Genomic DNA, 16,058 nt, shown 5'->3' on the forward strand with positions numbered 1-16,058 from the left:
AGAGTTCTGGGCCAGAAGCCAGAAGGTCTTAGTTCAAAATCAGCCTCAGACACTTAGCTGTGTGATTCTGAGCTAAGTCACGTAACCTCTGGTTGCCTGAGTTTCATCATCTCTGAAGGGGGAATGATAATATCATTTATCTCCTATATTTGTTGGGAGATCAAATGAGAAAATAATCATAAAGTGCTTAGCATACTGTCTAGAGTATAGTTACCACTATATAAACATTAATTATTAGCTATTATTTTTAATGAACTGACTCTTGTTTTCATCTTTTCATTCATAAAGTCCATATTTGTGCTCTTAAGAAACCCTGTTCCTGCCACTAATCAATTTACCTTCCTTGTCTTTGATTAGAATTCCAAAGTTCTGGGAATCACCACCAGACACTTGGAGCTAGAGGGCTCAGTGCCCATGTCATGTGAGAAGTGGGGGTGAGGGATAACAGGAAGAAATTTTCCTGGAGTCCCAGATTTTCATTCAGAATGTTTATTTCCATAGATATATTGTTCACATGATGATTTTATTTCTGTAGCATAAGGACAATAATTTGTAGATATATTTGCGATCTTTCTAGGCTGGCTTGGGAACCTATCCTCCTTTCTATGGGAAATAAATTTCTAACTACAAACTTCCCACAAAAAAAAAAATAAAAAATAAACCATAGGAACGTAAATCCATTTAAAAGTCATAAACTGCTTGTATATAAATATCTAAACAGATAAATTAGGGGGAGGGATTTGGGAGTGATTTTTTAAAAAATTTTATTAAAGCTTTTTAATTTAAAACTCTATGCATGGATAATCTTTCAACATTAACCCTTACAAAATCTTGTGTTCCAATTTCTCCCCCCTTCCTCCCACCCCCTCCTCAGATGGCAAGTTGTCCAATATATGTTAAACATGGTAAAAATATATGTTATCCAATATATGCATAGATATCTATACAATTACCATTTTTTTTTACCTTTTTCCTGCCAAGATATCTATACGATTAGCTTGCTGTATAAGAAAAATCAAATCAAAAAGGAAAAAAAAGAAAAAGAAAAGAAAATGCAAGCAAACAACAATAAAAAGAGTGAAAATGCTATGTTGTAACCCACATTCAGTTCCTATGGTTCTCTCTCTAGGTGTAGATGGCTCTCTTCATCACAAGACCATTGGAATCATTTCAATGATGAAGAGAGCCACATCTATCAAAACTTATCATCGTGTAATCTTGTTGTTGCCACGTATAATAATGTACTGGTTCTGCTCCTTTCACTTAGCATCAATTCATGCAAGCCTCTCCAAGCCTCTCTAAAATCATCCTGCTGATTGCTTCTTACAGAACAATAATATTCTATAACATTCATATATCACAATTTATTCAGCCATTCTCCAAATGATGGGCATCCACTCAGTTTCCAGTTTCTAGCCACTACAACAAGGACTGACACAAAAATTTTTGCACATGTGCGTCCCTTTCCCTCCTTTAAGATGTCTTTGAGATATAATCCCAGTAGTAACGCTGCTGGATCAAAGGGGATGCACAGTTTGATAACTTTTTGAGCATAGTTTCAAATTGCTCTCCAGAATGGTTGGATTCTTTTACAATTCCACCAACAATGCATCAGTGTCCCACTTTTCCCACATCCCCTCCAATATTCTGCATTATCTTTTCCTGTCATCTTAGTCAATCTGAGAGGGATGTAGTGATACCTCAGAGTTGTCTTAATTTGCATGTCTTGATCAATAGTGATTTAGTGCACCTTTTCATATGACTAGAAATGGCTTTAATTTCTTCATCTGAAAACTATTTGTTCATATCTTTTGACCATTAATCAGTTGGAAAATTATAAAGTTGAGTCAATTCTCTACATATTTTAGAAATGAGGCCTTTATCAGAACCTTTAACTGTAAAGATGTTTTCCCAGTTTATTGCTTCCCTTCTAATCTTGTCTGCATTACTTTTATTTGTACAAAAACCTTTTAACTCAATATAATTAAAACTATCTATTTTGTGATCAATAATGTATTCAAGTTTTTCTTTGGCTACAAATTCCTTCCTTCTCCACAGATCTGAGAGGTAAACTATCCTATGTTCTTCTAATTTGTTTATAATCTCATTCTTTATCTCTAGATCATAAGACCATTTTTATTTTATCTTCGTATACAGTGTTAGGTGCGGGTCAATGTCTAGCTTCTGCCATACTAGTTTCCAATTTTCCCAGCAGCTTTTGTCAAATAATGAATTTTTATCCCAAAAGTTGGGATCTTTGGGTTTGTCAAAAACTAGATTGCTATAGTTATTCACTATTTTGTCCTGTGAACCTAAACTTATTCCACTATTCAACTGCTCTATTTCTTAGCCAGTATCAAATGGTTTTGATAACTGCTGTTTTGTAATATAGTTTTAGGTCTGGCACAGCTTTTGCTTCATTTGCATTTTTTCCATTAATTCCCTTGAAATTTTTGACCTTTTGTTCTTCCAGTTGAACTTTGTTATTATTTTCTCTAGATCTGTAAAATAATTTCTTGGGAGTTTGATTAGTATGGAACTCAATAAGTAGATTAATTTAGGTCGTATTGTCATTTTTATTATATTCACTGGGCCTACCCATGAGCACTTGATAGTTTTCCAATAGATTAGATCTGACTTTATTTGTGTGGAAAGTGTTTTGTAGTTGGCCCCATATAGTTCCTAACTTTGCCTTGGTAGATAAACTCCCAAATATTTTATATTATCCACAGTTATTTGAAATGGAATTTTTCTTTGTATCTGTTGCTATCGGGAGTGATTATTTACCTAAAAAGTATTGCTTTACAGAATGCATTCTGAGGTGGTTTCCCTCACCACAGTGAAGTTCTTTAATTCAATTCTGCATTCAATTTTTCAAGAAAATCTATGTTGAGTGACAGGAGGACATGGGCACCCAGAATTTTCCCCTTTCACCCAGTCTCATACAACAGGCAAACTTATTCTAAGAGTATATTTAGATCAAACTGCTTTTGGAGCTAATCATTAGACACAAGCTGAAGGTCATTTTCCATTAAAGCATCTGTCTCTCACACTTTCTGACTTGTGAAAGTTAATATTAGCTTCTAAATTAAGAGGTTATCCAGTTTCCAAAGTTAGAAAAGAGCATCTCCTTACCTGTCAAGTTACCACAGAAATCATTCCTGCCTTTTTAATGAACATTTACAATTATGGGGCATTGTGTTAATATCCAAAGAGCAGATTTTCATTATATGGTCAAGCTGTAAGTAGACAGGTAGACTTCATGCATTCATAGGAGGAGACAGCTGTCCAAACATTAAAGAACCAGATACCTTATGATTTAACACCAGGTTGTCATCTGATAGCGTTATACTAGGGGCTTGTGATGTTTCAGAAACACACTGTCAGACAAAAATAATGATGATCATTTTGTTGTAAATCTTAGAAAATTTTAAATAAAATTTATAGTTATATGTATATACATGCCTCATTTATATACAGTATCCAAGAGAAATGGATTAGTCTTATCTATGCTTCTAACCAGCTGTGTGATCCCAGAAGTTATCTTATCTTTATTTACTGTAGCTGTCAAATCCCCTAGGCTTGGAGTCAGGGAGGCTGAGCTTCCTGAGTTCAAATCTGAGCTCAGACATTCCCTAGCTAGGTGACCTTGGGCAAGCCACTTAATCCTATTTGCCTCAGTTTCCTCATGTGTAAAATAAATTGAACAAGGAAATATAGGCAATCTATTCCAGTATCTTTGCCAAGAAAACCTCAAATGGGGTCATGAAAAATTGGACATAACTGAACAAGTTGCCATCAAGGGTATACATTTCAATGATCTTATGACCTAATTATTATCTCTACCTTTTTATGTTCTCTTTGCCCCAGAAATCAGGCTGCTAGCTGATAATCTAGTCTGGTACAAGACTTCCCAGCAGAATGAAAAGCAACACAGAAATGGAGAAAGCCACTCAGGAACAAATGAGTCCTAGAGACTAGGAAGCTTGCCATAAACCTGAGTCTCTCTCCAACAATCAGTTCAGCAATGGAAGTATAGTGGGCAGCCTTGACTCTCTTGATTAACATCAGTTGCTTCATCTGTATAACGAAGATTAAATGAGTGTTCAGATTCTTCCAGCTATAACATTCTATTACGCTATCATTCAATACTGAGGATCGCATTGAGGAAGCATGGAAGGCATGTGGCCTTGATCGACAAGATAATACTTGAGATACTCTATTGACTTTGGCTTTTTCACTTTTAAAAATATAATCCAAGACTTGATTAGGGGGGAATCACTATTAAGAATACTGTGGATGAGCATCTTGCTCTATATACAATCATCTGATTTCTTGATTAAATAATATTTGAAAAGCAATTGGAACAGGGCTTGCCATATAGTTGACATTTAATAAATGCTTGTTCCCTTCCCCTTCCCTCATTTTTCCCTTTTGCAAAATGAGTCTTGACTAAAACTCTTTCCATCTCCATCATTGATTATTCTCACTAATGGATCAAGTTATTGAGCCATTGAATTTGTAATCTCTAAATCCAAATATGATACAGGTGACTACTACTGTTACAACTTACCTTGAGGTAGGTTTTTTGTTTTGTTTTGTTTTGTTTTTTAATATCTGACTTTCTAGACAGCGATAATAAGGGTGTTATGTATCTTCCCCAGCCTGGTATGGTCCTTGTCTCTTAAAATTCTGAGCTGTCTTTGGTACCAGGGTTTTGAATTTTGATCAAAAGTGAGAGCCTTTAATGATCCTGGTGATGAGGAATGCTCCCATGAGGCTTATCTTTCCTTCCTACATAAGCCTGAGTAGCTTTTTTGTTTCTTTCCTTAATGAGGGCCATGAGGTTCTCTTCTGCTATTTTTGACATTCAGGATCCAAGTTGAACGACTCTGCAGACCTAGTTATGATTACTTGGTCAATCAGGGAGTCATCAATCAAAATGTTCTTAGGTTTAGGGATTTTTAAGATTAGAAAAATATTAATTCTCTCCATTGCCAACAGGGCTTTTTGTTAACAATAGACTTTCTTGTTGGAGGATCCAACAAGCAGAGCAATGTAGGTCTTATGAATACCTGAATCACTCTCATCTCTATCTAACCCACCCTGAGATTGCACCTCAGTTTTACTGGAGAAGATCTTTCTGGCCAAAAAAAAAAATAAATAAATTCAGAAATGATGGTTTCAGAGAATATGGCACCTTTGTTCTATGTTCTAGTCCATTTCCATTACTTCTTCACTTCTCAGGACAAGGCAGTTCAAAGAGTCAGTTGTATTTTAAGAAGTCATGTCTATTGGAGCTCTCCGTCATCTTCAAAATCACCTTTTTGCTCATTAGTGACAGTTAAGATAAACAATTTTTAAAAAATTAAGATGAATGGGCAAATCTAGATTTTTTTTATGAGCTCTTTTTCTAATTATACCAAAAATGTGAAAGTCAAGCAGTTTTTATTTACCTGACATGTCATACCCTTCCCATTAATGTTGTAGTGAGAGAAGCTAGAATTTGTGACAGGGTACCTAGTGCTATGGCAACCGACTGATGTCAAGTACAGGATTACAAGGACTCATACTGTAGATTTGTGCAAAGCTCCCTCACTGGTGGGGACCCTATCCATGTGTGTACAGGAGACAGCTCATCAGAATATGACTAAAATTTAGGCTGCCCTTTTCATTTTCAAAGCACTGTGCAAATATAAATGAATCAGACAACCTTGTCTAAGAAATTCCATTGTTTTCACTTTCAATGGGCGAGTAGACATCATCCTGGCTTAGAATTAGGGCTTTTCTTTAGGTTCACACTCCTGAGTGATAAACAGGAATGAAAAGAGTTGGAAATACTGTATAATATTAATTTTCTGTTCAATTATTTTAGGGGGAAAAATTATGGAGAATCCTTCTGGGGAAAAATATCTTCAGGCTTCTTCTTTGAGTCCTCACTCCCCCCAGGGATTTTCCTGACATTCTTTTCCCTTGTTGCTGTCACTTTACCTTCAGTGGAGCTCAAGTGGGCAAATGATCATGTGTTTCCAAATTTGCATGCTGAGTGATACTGGCTATTTTCAGTTCTGTACAATATTAAACAAAAACATCTATTTCATACGTGTGTTTGCTACATATATATGTATAATATATGTATGTAAAACAAGTTAAGGAGGTTCTACAGGAATATTACAAGTACTACAAAGGAACAGAAATAAGCCTTTTATTATAAGTCTCATATGTACAGGGAAAGCTGTTTCCCACAAGAGCACAATGGCTGTGTGAAAGAGCTGCTGTCACCGTACTTACATTAGTGACACCTTTTAAACACTGTCGCACATTATTAACAAACAAAACCATTAACAATTAGGCATAAAAGACACAGGTACATGAAGCTGGCTTCACATAGTTTCACATAGGTTTGGGGAGCGGGGGGAGGGGGAAAGCCACAAAAATAAAATGTGCCAGTAAAAAAAATAGGCATATTTTAGGTTCCACAATACATGATTCTGCTTTTTATCCTCCCCTTTTTCATTTTTTTTGTACATGATATGCTGAGCTTTAACCTCAAACTTCCCCTTCCTCTACATCAGGATTTGCAGGCACTTTAGCAACCCAGCTCTGTTTTACATACATGAAGATCAGACCCACAAATATAAAAACAACTGTTGCATTAGAGATTCTCCTTTTCATTGTACACATGAAAAATGATGAGCAATCGTATTGTTTTTGTGATTTTTTTTTGGACACCGATGTGGATTTGGTAGGATCTATAACAATTTCCTTCCACATATCCGTTATTTTCTTCATCCGTGTAAAAAAAAAAAAAATTTTAATGTGGTATCACAATATAGATTTTTCTTAAATAAGGAACTACAGACCAAATGTCAAATATAACAAGACTTCAGGAAAAAAAAAAGGTAGAAAACATATTGGCTTTTAGATCTCCAAAGTGACTATCTGATTTCTTTGTCCTGCTCTTGGTCCTCCCCTCCCAGACCTGTCAAAACAAAAACTAATTAAAGTACTTATCATCATATATTGGACTCTGGACTTATTCTGGGAGAATTATTTCTCCTTCTTTTCCTGATACCTTTTTCATACAATAAAATGCATTTGGAAGCAGATGTGGCTGCCCTTCCTCCAACATCCCATCCCCGTTGTCCCTTTTCCTTATGATAAATGACAGTGAAAAAGCAAACTGTCGCTATGGATTTGATTGGGAACTTGTATTTATAAATATATGTGGTCTTTGATGCTTCCCTTCTTGATAAGATTCTAGGTGATATAGAACAAATGTAAAAGGAGCTTTACCATAATTGAAAAGTGTCACAGTGTGATTTTGTTTTAAATTAGAATAAAGGAGATTTGTCTTGAAAAGAAATTAGATAAAGAAGGGAAAAACCTTATTTCAATATTTAAATATTGATCAAAAAGTACCATAAATGATCCCACTTGGAAATAGCTTAAAGCTGAAATTTCTGGTAGATCTTGTTCTTTTGGGCTCACCTGTCTCCTAAGAGGAGTTAAAAGAAAGAAAGATGGAGAAATACCATCCCCAATTCCAAGTTCATTTTATTCTGCAAGGCTGGATAGTCTGTTGTAATAAAAATCCACTGCAGAGTAGAACACACTGCTGCAAACCCTAATAATGAGTCATTGACAGCTAATGGACTGGGCAAAGATGGTCAATACCCAGGGGAGATGCTTAGCGTACTTAACAGGACGATTGTCGATTGGCGAGGGAAAATCCTTCCATGAAAATAACACTTGAGACAGTGGCAAAGACATTAAGGCCCACCACTCCTTTGCCCATATCGCTAAAGGCACTGATTCAGACAACAGAGAGATTCCATAGTACCATCAAGTTTTTTAAAAACTTTCCCAAATACAAGTTCATAGGAAAATGTTCCTTTATTGCATTGCATGGAGGTATATGCCCCCTCACCCTCTCAAGAATAAAATGGTCTTCCTTTTTCTGGGGTTTGCAATCTGTTTAACCTGGCTACCTGAGATGGGGAGGGGGGCACATCTTGCCGGAAAGGACCTTTAGGAGGGCCATAATTGGGGTCCTGGACTTTCTTGTATGAGTCATAGTTGTTAGGTCCATCAGAAGGAGGCTTTTTTTTCAGCTGCTGTTCTTTCCTCCTCTGTTCCTGGCGAAGAAGTTCCTGGGTTTCCAACATCACCCTGGCATTGAATCCATGCCCTCCCATGTAGCCATTTCTTGATCCTTGATAGCTGGAGTATCTGGGATTTTCCTTTGCACTCTGAAATCCTTCTCCAGGAGAATAGTTCTGTTCCCAGGAATCTTGAGACACAGAGCTGGCATTTTTTCTACTTTGCCTGAAAATCAAAGTACATAGATTGGTTTAGAGTTTTCAGTACAGAGAAAATAAAGTACATTTCAACCTTAACTTCTTGCCATTCTCTCTACTTTGTCTGCAAGATATTTTCAAAAAACTAAAACCATATTTTCCCTTAACACACACAATCTTCTCACAACTTCCCACAAGACAGGGAATGATTCTCCTTCAAAAACTGGTCCATCAATATCCCCCTGTCTCTCACTCTGGTGGCTATACTGGCTACTCTGCTTTGGACAACAATGGGGTCTGAAATCTCAAGGCACTGGCGCAATGCTGTAGGGAAATATTGGGATTTTGGCTGCCTGTTCTTGGGCGATAATTGCCAGCTTTAAGAGGCTACAATTCAATTCTAAACAAGCAAAACAAATATTTTATCCAGCTGCCACCACAATGCCAGAGACACGAGCTAACTTGGAGCACACGTAATGGATTACAATATGAGTTCAGTTATGAAAGATTTAAGTCTAGACTCGGTTATGATTAAAAATGCAACAGGCAGACCCTTAAAGCACTGGCTGTAGAGTTGTGTATGTCAGCAGCTGACACTCTTCAGAGGATGTGCTTCTTCTGATTTCAGAATGAGGAAGTTCTGTAGACTAAGCACTATTTTCGTGCACACTATACCTTCACCAAAGACCAGGAGGATAAGCTACTTAATTCACTTGCAATAACCTCGGGAGGAAGAAAATAAATCAGAATCATAGAGAAATTTCAAACTCTTATCTTTTTCTGCAATAAAATGATATATCATCCCAAGTAAACATTATTGTTTGGAAACGTCTTTAATTTACTATCAAATCTCTAGATGCTTTTATGAATTTACAATAAGATCAGTGATGATAAAGTAAAACAATTTTGTGCCAGAAAGGAAGACATTCACTAATTTTTGCCTTTAAAATAGGGCAGGGGAAGAGAATTAAGCAATAAAACAAAATATATTGCTTCATTCATCAATGAGAAAAAAATTTAGCTGCAGTATATATTGCTCAGCCTTTCATATCAGCGCATACATACAACATGGCTAGATTTTCATATTCTGGACTTTTGGGGGGGAAGGTGGGGAAGAAGATAACTTAAGGATGTCCATGAAGACACTTTTTCACCCACTGAAAGGAGCAGTTTCATCTTCTGTACATTCAGAGCTGCCATCAATATGTCCTAAGATGAAAGAGGTTTAAAAACATTTTCAATAAAGTATGAAATGTAGTTGGGCATGTATTTAGCCAGGAAAAACCCACGTAAATTTGAGCATCATCTTCTGATATGACAGTGATTAATTGAATATTCTTCATTATCTCTCCCTGGTCCTGTTTTAATGGAATCTGGACCATTTATACGACTAGTCTAAGCAGAATCCTTAAATATGATAGAATAGCATATTTGCCTAAAGCACTGATTATTTTCACTTAAAAAGTCATAAATTAATCTTCCTAAAGCATGAACAACAGAAAGTGCCTGCATGAAATCAATGAATTAACATTAATCATAAAACTTTAATTAAAACACTGATCTTGGTACTGATGCTACATTAGCAACTGTGGGCTCTTTTGATAGGTTAGTTATCAAATTCTGAGCAATCAAAAACAGGCTACAGAGCTGATGGTTCTTTTCATCTCTTGCTACGAAGATACATTCTCCCCATGAAGCCTGAAGCTTTAGCTATAAGGAAATCCTGCAGCTTGAATTGAATTGGAAATGGTACCCAAAAGACAGTTTTATACTATATTCTGTACTTAGAAAAGCTCACAAATGGCCTATTCATTCTGATGACAATGATGATGATGATGATGATGATGATGATGATGATGTGACTTAAAAACCACCTATAACCAGTGCTTCTGATTAGTAGATAGAATTACTTGGGCTCCAAGGATTTCCAAATTAATATGCAGAGACGACATAATCTCTAACTATCTAAATGAGAGGAAATTGTTAAGTTTAAAATTCTTCTGTCCAGGATTCTAAAAAATATGCAGAAGTTATCAAACTATTAGAAGTGCCTATTTCAATAAGGCAGTTATTTAACATAATTATTGGTAAGAAAAAAGGAAGGAAAGGCCTCTAGAGCAAAAGTTGATAAATGGTCTCTCAGCCTGAATTTGTATAATCTTCAAATTAAGAATGATTTACTTTTTAAAATAAAGTTGTAGTTTGCCAATCCTTGCTCTAGAGAAGAACTTCTTAAACTTTATCCATTCGTGATCCTTTTTTTTCTGAGAAATTCTTACATCACCCCAGGTATATATCATAATTAAGTTATGAGACCCCTTGTGGAGTTGCAAACCCCAATTTAAGAAGTTGGGCTGTAGAGCACTAAGAGATATTAAACGCTAGTTACACCAGAAGGTGGGTTCATGGGAAGAAAATATATGGACTGCATACTCTTGGGGTCCTTCTGTACTGATTAATGAATAAACTAAATTCCAATTCTTAAGTGGGACTAGAGAAAGAGAAAATACTAGAATCAAAGGAATGCTTGAACAGATGAAGAATGGGATTCCTGGTCAATTAATAAAGGAGAAAAAAATATAGCTGTTTAAGCTGGGATTTTTTTTGTTTGTTTGTTTGATTTCTTTTTTAAGTTTCAAACTGCTCTCCAGAATGGTTGGATCAGTTGGCAACTCCACCAACAATGTATTAGTGTCCTAATTTTCCCATATTCCCTCCAACAATTATCATTATCTTTTCCTATTATCTTAGCCAATCTGAGAGGTGTGTAGTAGTACCTAAGAGTTGTCTTAATTTGCATTTCAATTTATTGCTTCCCTTCTAATCTTGTCTGCATTAGTTTTGTTTGTACAAAAACTTTTTAACTTAATATAATCAAAATTATCTATTTGGTGTTCAATAATGCACTCAAATTCTTCTTTGGCTACAAATTCCTTCCTTCTCCACAGATCTGAGAGGTAAAATATTCTTTGTTCTTCTAATTTGCTAAGCTGGGATTTTTAAAGTCAGAAGATTTCACACATGGATGACCAAGAAACAAAAAGTCAGCTAAGCAGAGGTTGATGGCATTTTGAAGTATCAGGGCACCACATTATGAATGGGGATTTATGTCTTAAAATCTCTTTTCTCGGTATATTTCTATATTTATTCATCTCTGATAAAGCTTTATAATTATATGTAATAGTATCTTATTTGTCATGCATATGCATTATAAGTTTGAAAAAAAAGGCATATTCAAAGTAGAAATATATGACAAATGTTTATCTTACTAAGCATGACTAAGGAGAAAAAATTGGGGGGGGTTACAGAAACTCTACAGCTATTGGAATTATAGGCATACTGATTAAAGAAAATAATTAGTCTTTAAGGATCAGTCCTTAGAAATTCAACATAATCCAAGTAGGTCAAACAAGATGTAAAGCACCTGGCAATGGAAGAATCAGTTCAATGAAATAAACAATAATTAGGCACCAACTGTGTACAGATAATTTTGGGTTCAATTTCCATTTGTTTCTTTTTATAAATAATACTTTGTTTATCTGTTGGTAATCAACCCAAGAAGAGTTTCTCAGCCCATTCATTGGAATAAACATGTTGCTTTGGAAAGAATAACCTTTCAAATATATTATCTTTTTTATTGAATATTCTTCTTTAGAATGTTCACAGAGTGATAGCATATAAGTGTAGGGGACATGCCTTTTTAACTCTAAACTTTTAAATACTTAACTTTAAAACTTTTAGATAAAGAGCTTTATACACAGCAGTTGTTTGATAAATAAGTATTGTTATTATTGTCATGAAGGTAAAAAAAAAAATCTTAACCTTTAGATCTCCCAAGATAAACAAAACAGTACAGTTCAAGGGATAAATTGGGGGGGGAAAAGATATAATGTCCCAAGGCCAAGAAATCAAGGCTTTTATTATGATTAAACATAAAGGCATAAAAATTTGGCTCATGTATAAACCTAAAGGAAAAGGCAAAAATTAGGCTTTTCTCAAAGAGAAAGAAGGGACAGTAAAAGAAGTAGAACCAAGGACAGAAGGGAAAGACAAAAGCCAAAGAAAGGTAAAGGAGGGATGACAGATAGGAAAGAAATAACAAAGAAAGAATTAAGTGAGGAACTAAGAAAATGTTAAGGTCAACAGACATGATTGAAACGGGTGCTACTTCTTGAAATTGGGGGAAGGGAGCCCCCTTTCAGAAAAAGAAAGGTAAAAAGATAGTGAAATTAATTTGGGAATTGGGAATTAAAAGATTCTCACTAATTAGGGAATGAGTGGGGGTCTACTTGGGTTCCTTTCCCTCTTAGATCCCATACATATTCTGAATCAATTGCCAGCTGGCTAATGTTTCTTATTTGACATTTTAAGATGTAACTGTAATCCAGCTAAAGACTTTCTTAATTACTGCTTGAATTTACAAACCACCCTGGTTTTCATATAAGGCTCTAATTCAAACCACCTTATCTAATGTTAGCACAGGAGAAGTTGGATAAAAAGACCCAGCCATTTGTTTTATTTTATGTTCAACTTGGTAATGACCTAGACTTTCTTTTCACTTTGGTGAAATCTTTTGGGTTTCAAATACCAAACCAACTTGTTTAGACAAAACTATACTAATTGTCAACATCCGAAAAACTAAAGATCCTGTGTCTTTGAAGAAATTCACATGGCAGAAAATTGGACATGGTCTGTCTTTGTATTTTTTTTTCCCACTGCTTGCTTTCATATTCATTTTCTTGGTTTCTTTAGCTTCACCTATCTATATACAGTACCATTTTTCAGTGAATTGTTTCATAAGAGATCAAATTGTAAACAAACTTTAATATTAATATTGATTAAACCTAGAAATCCACAAAGAGCAATATTCCCAAGTAAATAAAAGTATGATCATCTAGTAAATTTTTCAACACAATAAGTCCCCATAGTCCCATAGGATCATATTTGGGATTAAGATATAATTTGGGACTTTTTTTCCCAGTTCAAATGGCAAAAAATTCAGAATTTTTAATTTTCAGGCAAAGCAATGATCTATTTTTCTATGTATTCACAAAGAATCCAAATCCTTAACAATTATGGTACCACAATCAATTCAAGGACGACATTTTTAAGAGGCAGTATGGTACCATTGCAGAAAGCACTAGAGATTTAGCACAGAAGACTTACAGAGTTGAAGTTATGGATTTCAGCAGCATTTAAGAAGGTAACTAAAAATATCAAGTATGTGAAAATTGCTCTGTGCATTGTAAAGTCCAACAGAGAAACATTTAATTATTTTTTTTGAGGGGGGGAATCAATTCAATTCAATAAACATTTATTAAGTACCCATCATGTGCTGAATACTGGGGATTCAAAAAGAGGCAAAAGATAGTTTTAGCTTATGAGAAGCTTACAATTTAATGTGTCACCAGTTATCCCTTTCAGCAATTGAAACTTTTCACTGGACTAAAGCATTCATTTTTAGAACTTGAAGGGCTATTGCTTTGCTAAAAAAACAAAAAAACTAAGGGCTAAGAATGAAGTTCTTTTAGGAGGTGTTTGGACTGCCAAAGCATTTGGCTAGATGCTGCTGTCATTGTGGGAATGGCCAGGGCGCAAAATGGATAAAGTGCTGTACCATTTTGAGACCTTCACTAGTAATTATTACTAAGATAATTAACATTGATATTACTACTATCAATTAACCTCTCTCAAGCCTTGATTATAAAATAAGTATGATAACAACATCTACCTTACAGGATTGTTTTATAAGGATCAAATGAGATAATTTATGTAAAGTACTCTACAAGCCTTAAAACATTATATGGATGCTAGCTATTATTAATAAAATTTAACTAATAAAATTCATGCCATTCTCTATCTCTCTTCCCTGCCCCATTTTCCTTCTGTTGGTAGATTATTATTTCCCATCATTTGAACTCTGAGATTTTCCCATTGATTTTCATTGCCTCTTTTCTTTTCTCTAGACATCCCCCCTTCCTTAAGCCATTCTCCCCTCTCACCTTTACTCATTTTCCCTTGCCATCCTCTCTAACCACAAGATAAAATATGTTAAACCCAACAGCTCTTACAACAGCAACAGTGGAATTCTCTAATGACTTCTGGCAAGAGGCTTTCAGATACATTAATCTATCCAGGTTGATGTGGTAGCCCACCTCCCTTGGAACACAGACTTCAGAGTTCTGAAGAGCAGGGGGAGTGGTCAGCTTTTTGCCCCATATATTTGTGTCTTAGGATGAAGGAGTCAGAAGACAACTCAGAGATGTATAAAATCAAAGCAGGACTTAGACAGGAATTCCTGTTAGAATATCCTCACAAGCGGTCATCTAGTATCTTTTAAGATTTCCAGTGCTGGGTAACCCACCACCATCCTATTTTCAAATGTGTCTAGTCAGTACAATGTTTATCTCCCCAGTAAGCTGATCTCTTTTTTTCTTCCTTTTGCCTTAGTACCTATTCTAAAGCCAGACCATTGCCTTCTGGTCATTTTGCCCAGATGTTTTCTTGCCACCGGTTCTCCTGCTGTTCCCTTCAGAGCCCATACCCTGTGGGGATACAATCGTCCATTCACTCAAACCTTTGGGCTTGCTATATTCTGACTAGTGAGTACAGAAACATAAACTTGCATTGCCCCACTCTGGCGGGTTCTGGCAACATTTCATGGGTTCACTTTGATATAGCATGTGAACCTCCTTTTCTCCCTTAACCAATTACAGAACTCAAAGTACCGAAAGTCAACATTTGGAAGTGAAGGAAATAGATGATGTGTTTGCTTCCCCAATGAACACTATTACCATAGAACCTCTGAGAAGTTGGCATTAAAGATGGATCTTTAGCACTTAGCAGAAATAGGACCTTTGCTATATAGAAGGAGAAAAGTAAGAAACTTGGAGCTCATACTGTTCCCATTCTCCCCTATCCCTACCACCACTATTAAATGTGCTGGATAGAGTTTGTGGTATACAGCTGTGCTCCAAATCTCTTGAAACCTTGCTTGGCTATAAAGAATATCTTTATAGAAATCTCTCTTCTGCATATGTAACTTTTAAGTGTGGACTTTCCCTCTATTATTTCCTAGCACCTATCACAGAATCCTTCAATTGGAGAATAATTTGAAAGCAATTTTAGGAACTAAAGTAAGTACTAAAAAGGAGTCAAATTTTCTTTTCCTTTCAAAAGGAAAAAAAAAAAAAAAAAAACAAATAATACCTATTTCTCTTTACTTATACTCCCCCTAGGTTTGTCTTTTGGAGTCAAGCAAAGCAGGATCAATCCCTCTTCCACGTAAGAACCCTTAAAATATGAAAAGACAGTGACCATGTCCCCTTTCCTAAGTCTCTTCTTCAGTCTGAACCTCACCAGTTCCTTCATAATATCCCTTTTCTTGGAAAATTCCTCTTAAAATGTCACTTTCATGACTCAGATCAAGTAGTGCCTTTGCAAGGGGCTTTTTCTGATTCACCTATTTGATTAGGGCTCCCATCCTGAAATTGCTTTTTCCCCCCTTGCATATATGTACATACATATGCATGCATTTACATGTATGTAAATGAATACATGCACGTTTCTATTGTGCACACATTGTATACACACATATGTCTATGTATGTATATCTTGTCTTGATTTATCAGCATACACACTCCCAGTAATATGGAAGGTCCCTGAAGACACTGACTGTATTATTTAAGTTTCTATAGTCTCAGCATCAAATTTAATGCTCACAGAAATTGGCTTGAATTGAATCAAAACCTGCCAATT

The 16,058-nt window shown here is 35.6% G+C and overlaps 1 protein-coding gene across 13 annotated transcripts in view; it reads right to left on the reverse strand.

Moving 5' to 3' along the window:
- Positions 1–6,509: 6,509 nt before the first annotated feature.
- The window catches only part of PARD3 (par-3 family cell polarity regulator), a 666,452-nt gene continuing 656,903 nt past the window's right edge, over positions 6,510–16,058 (reverse strand). For all 13 annotated transcript variants that reach the window (XM_074267090.1, XM_074267092.1, XM_074267091.1 and 10 more), the window contains one exon: positions 6,510–8,328. In XM_074267090.1, coding sequence (XP_074123191.1) covers positions 7,935–8,328 — 394 coding nt within the window. In that variant the 3' untranslated portion in view covers positions 6,510–7,934. The remainder of the gene's footprint in view (positions 8,329–16,058) is intronic.

This window comes from Sminthopsis crassicaudata, chromosome 5 (genome assembly GCF_048593235.1).
Source record: "Sminthopsis crassicaudata isolate SCR6 chromosome 5, ASM4859323v1, whole genome shotgun sequence".
In the NCBI taxonomy this organism is placed as follows: domain Eukaryota; kingdom Metazoa; phylum Chordata; class Mammalia; order Dasyuromorphia; family Dasyuridae; genus Sminthopsis; species Sminthopsis crassicaudata.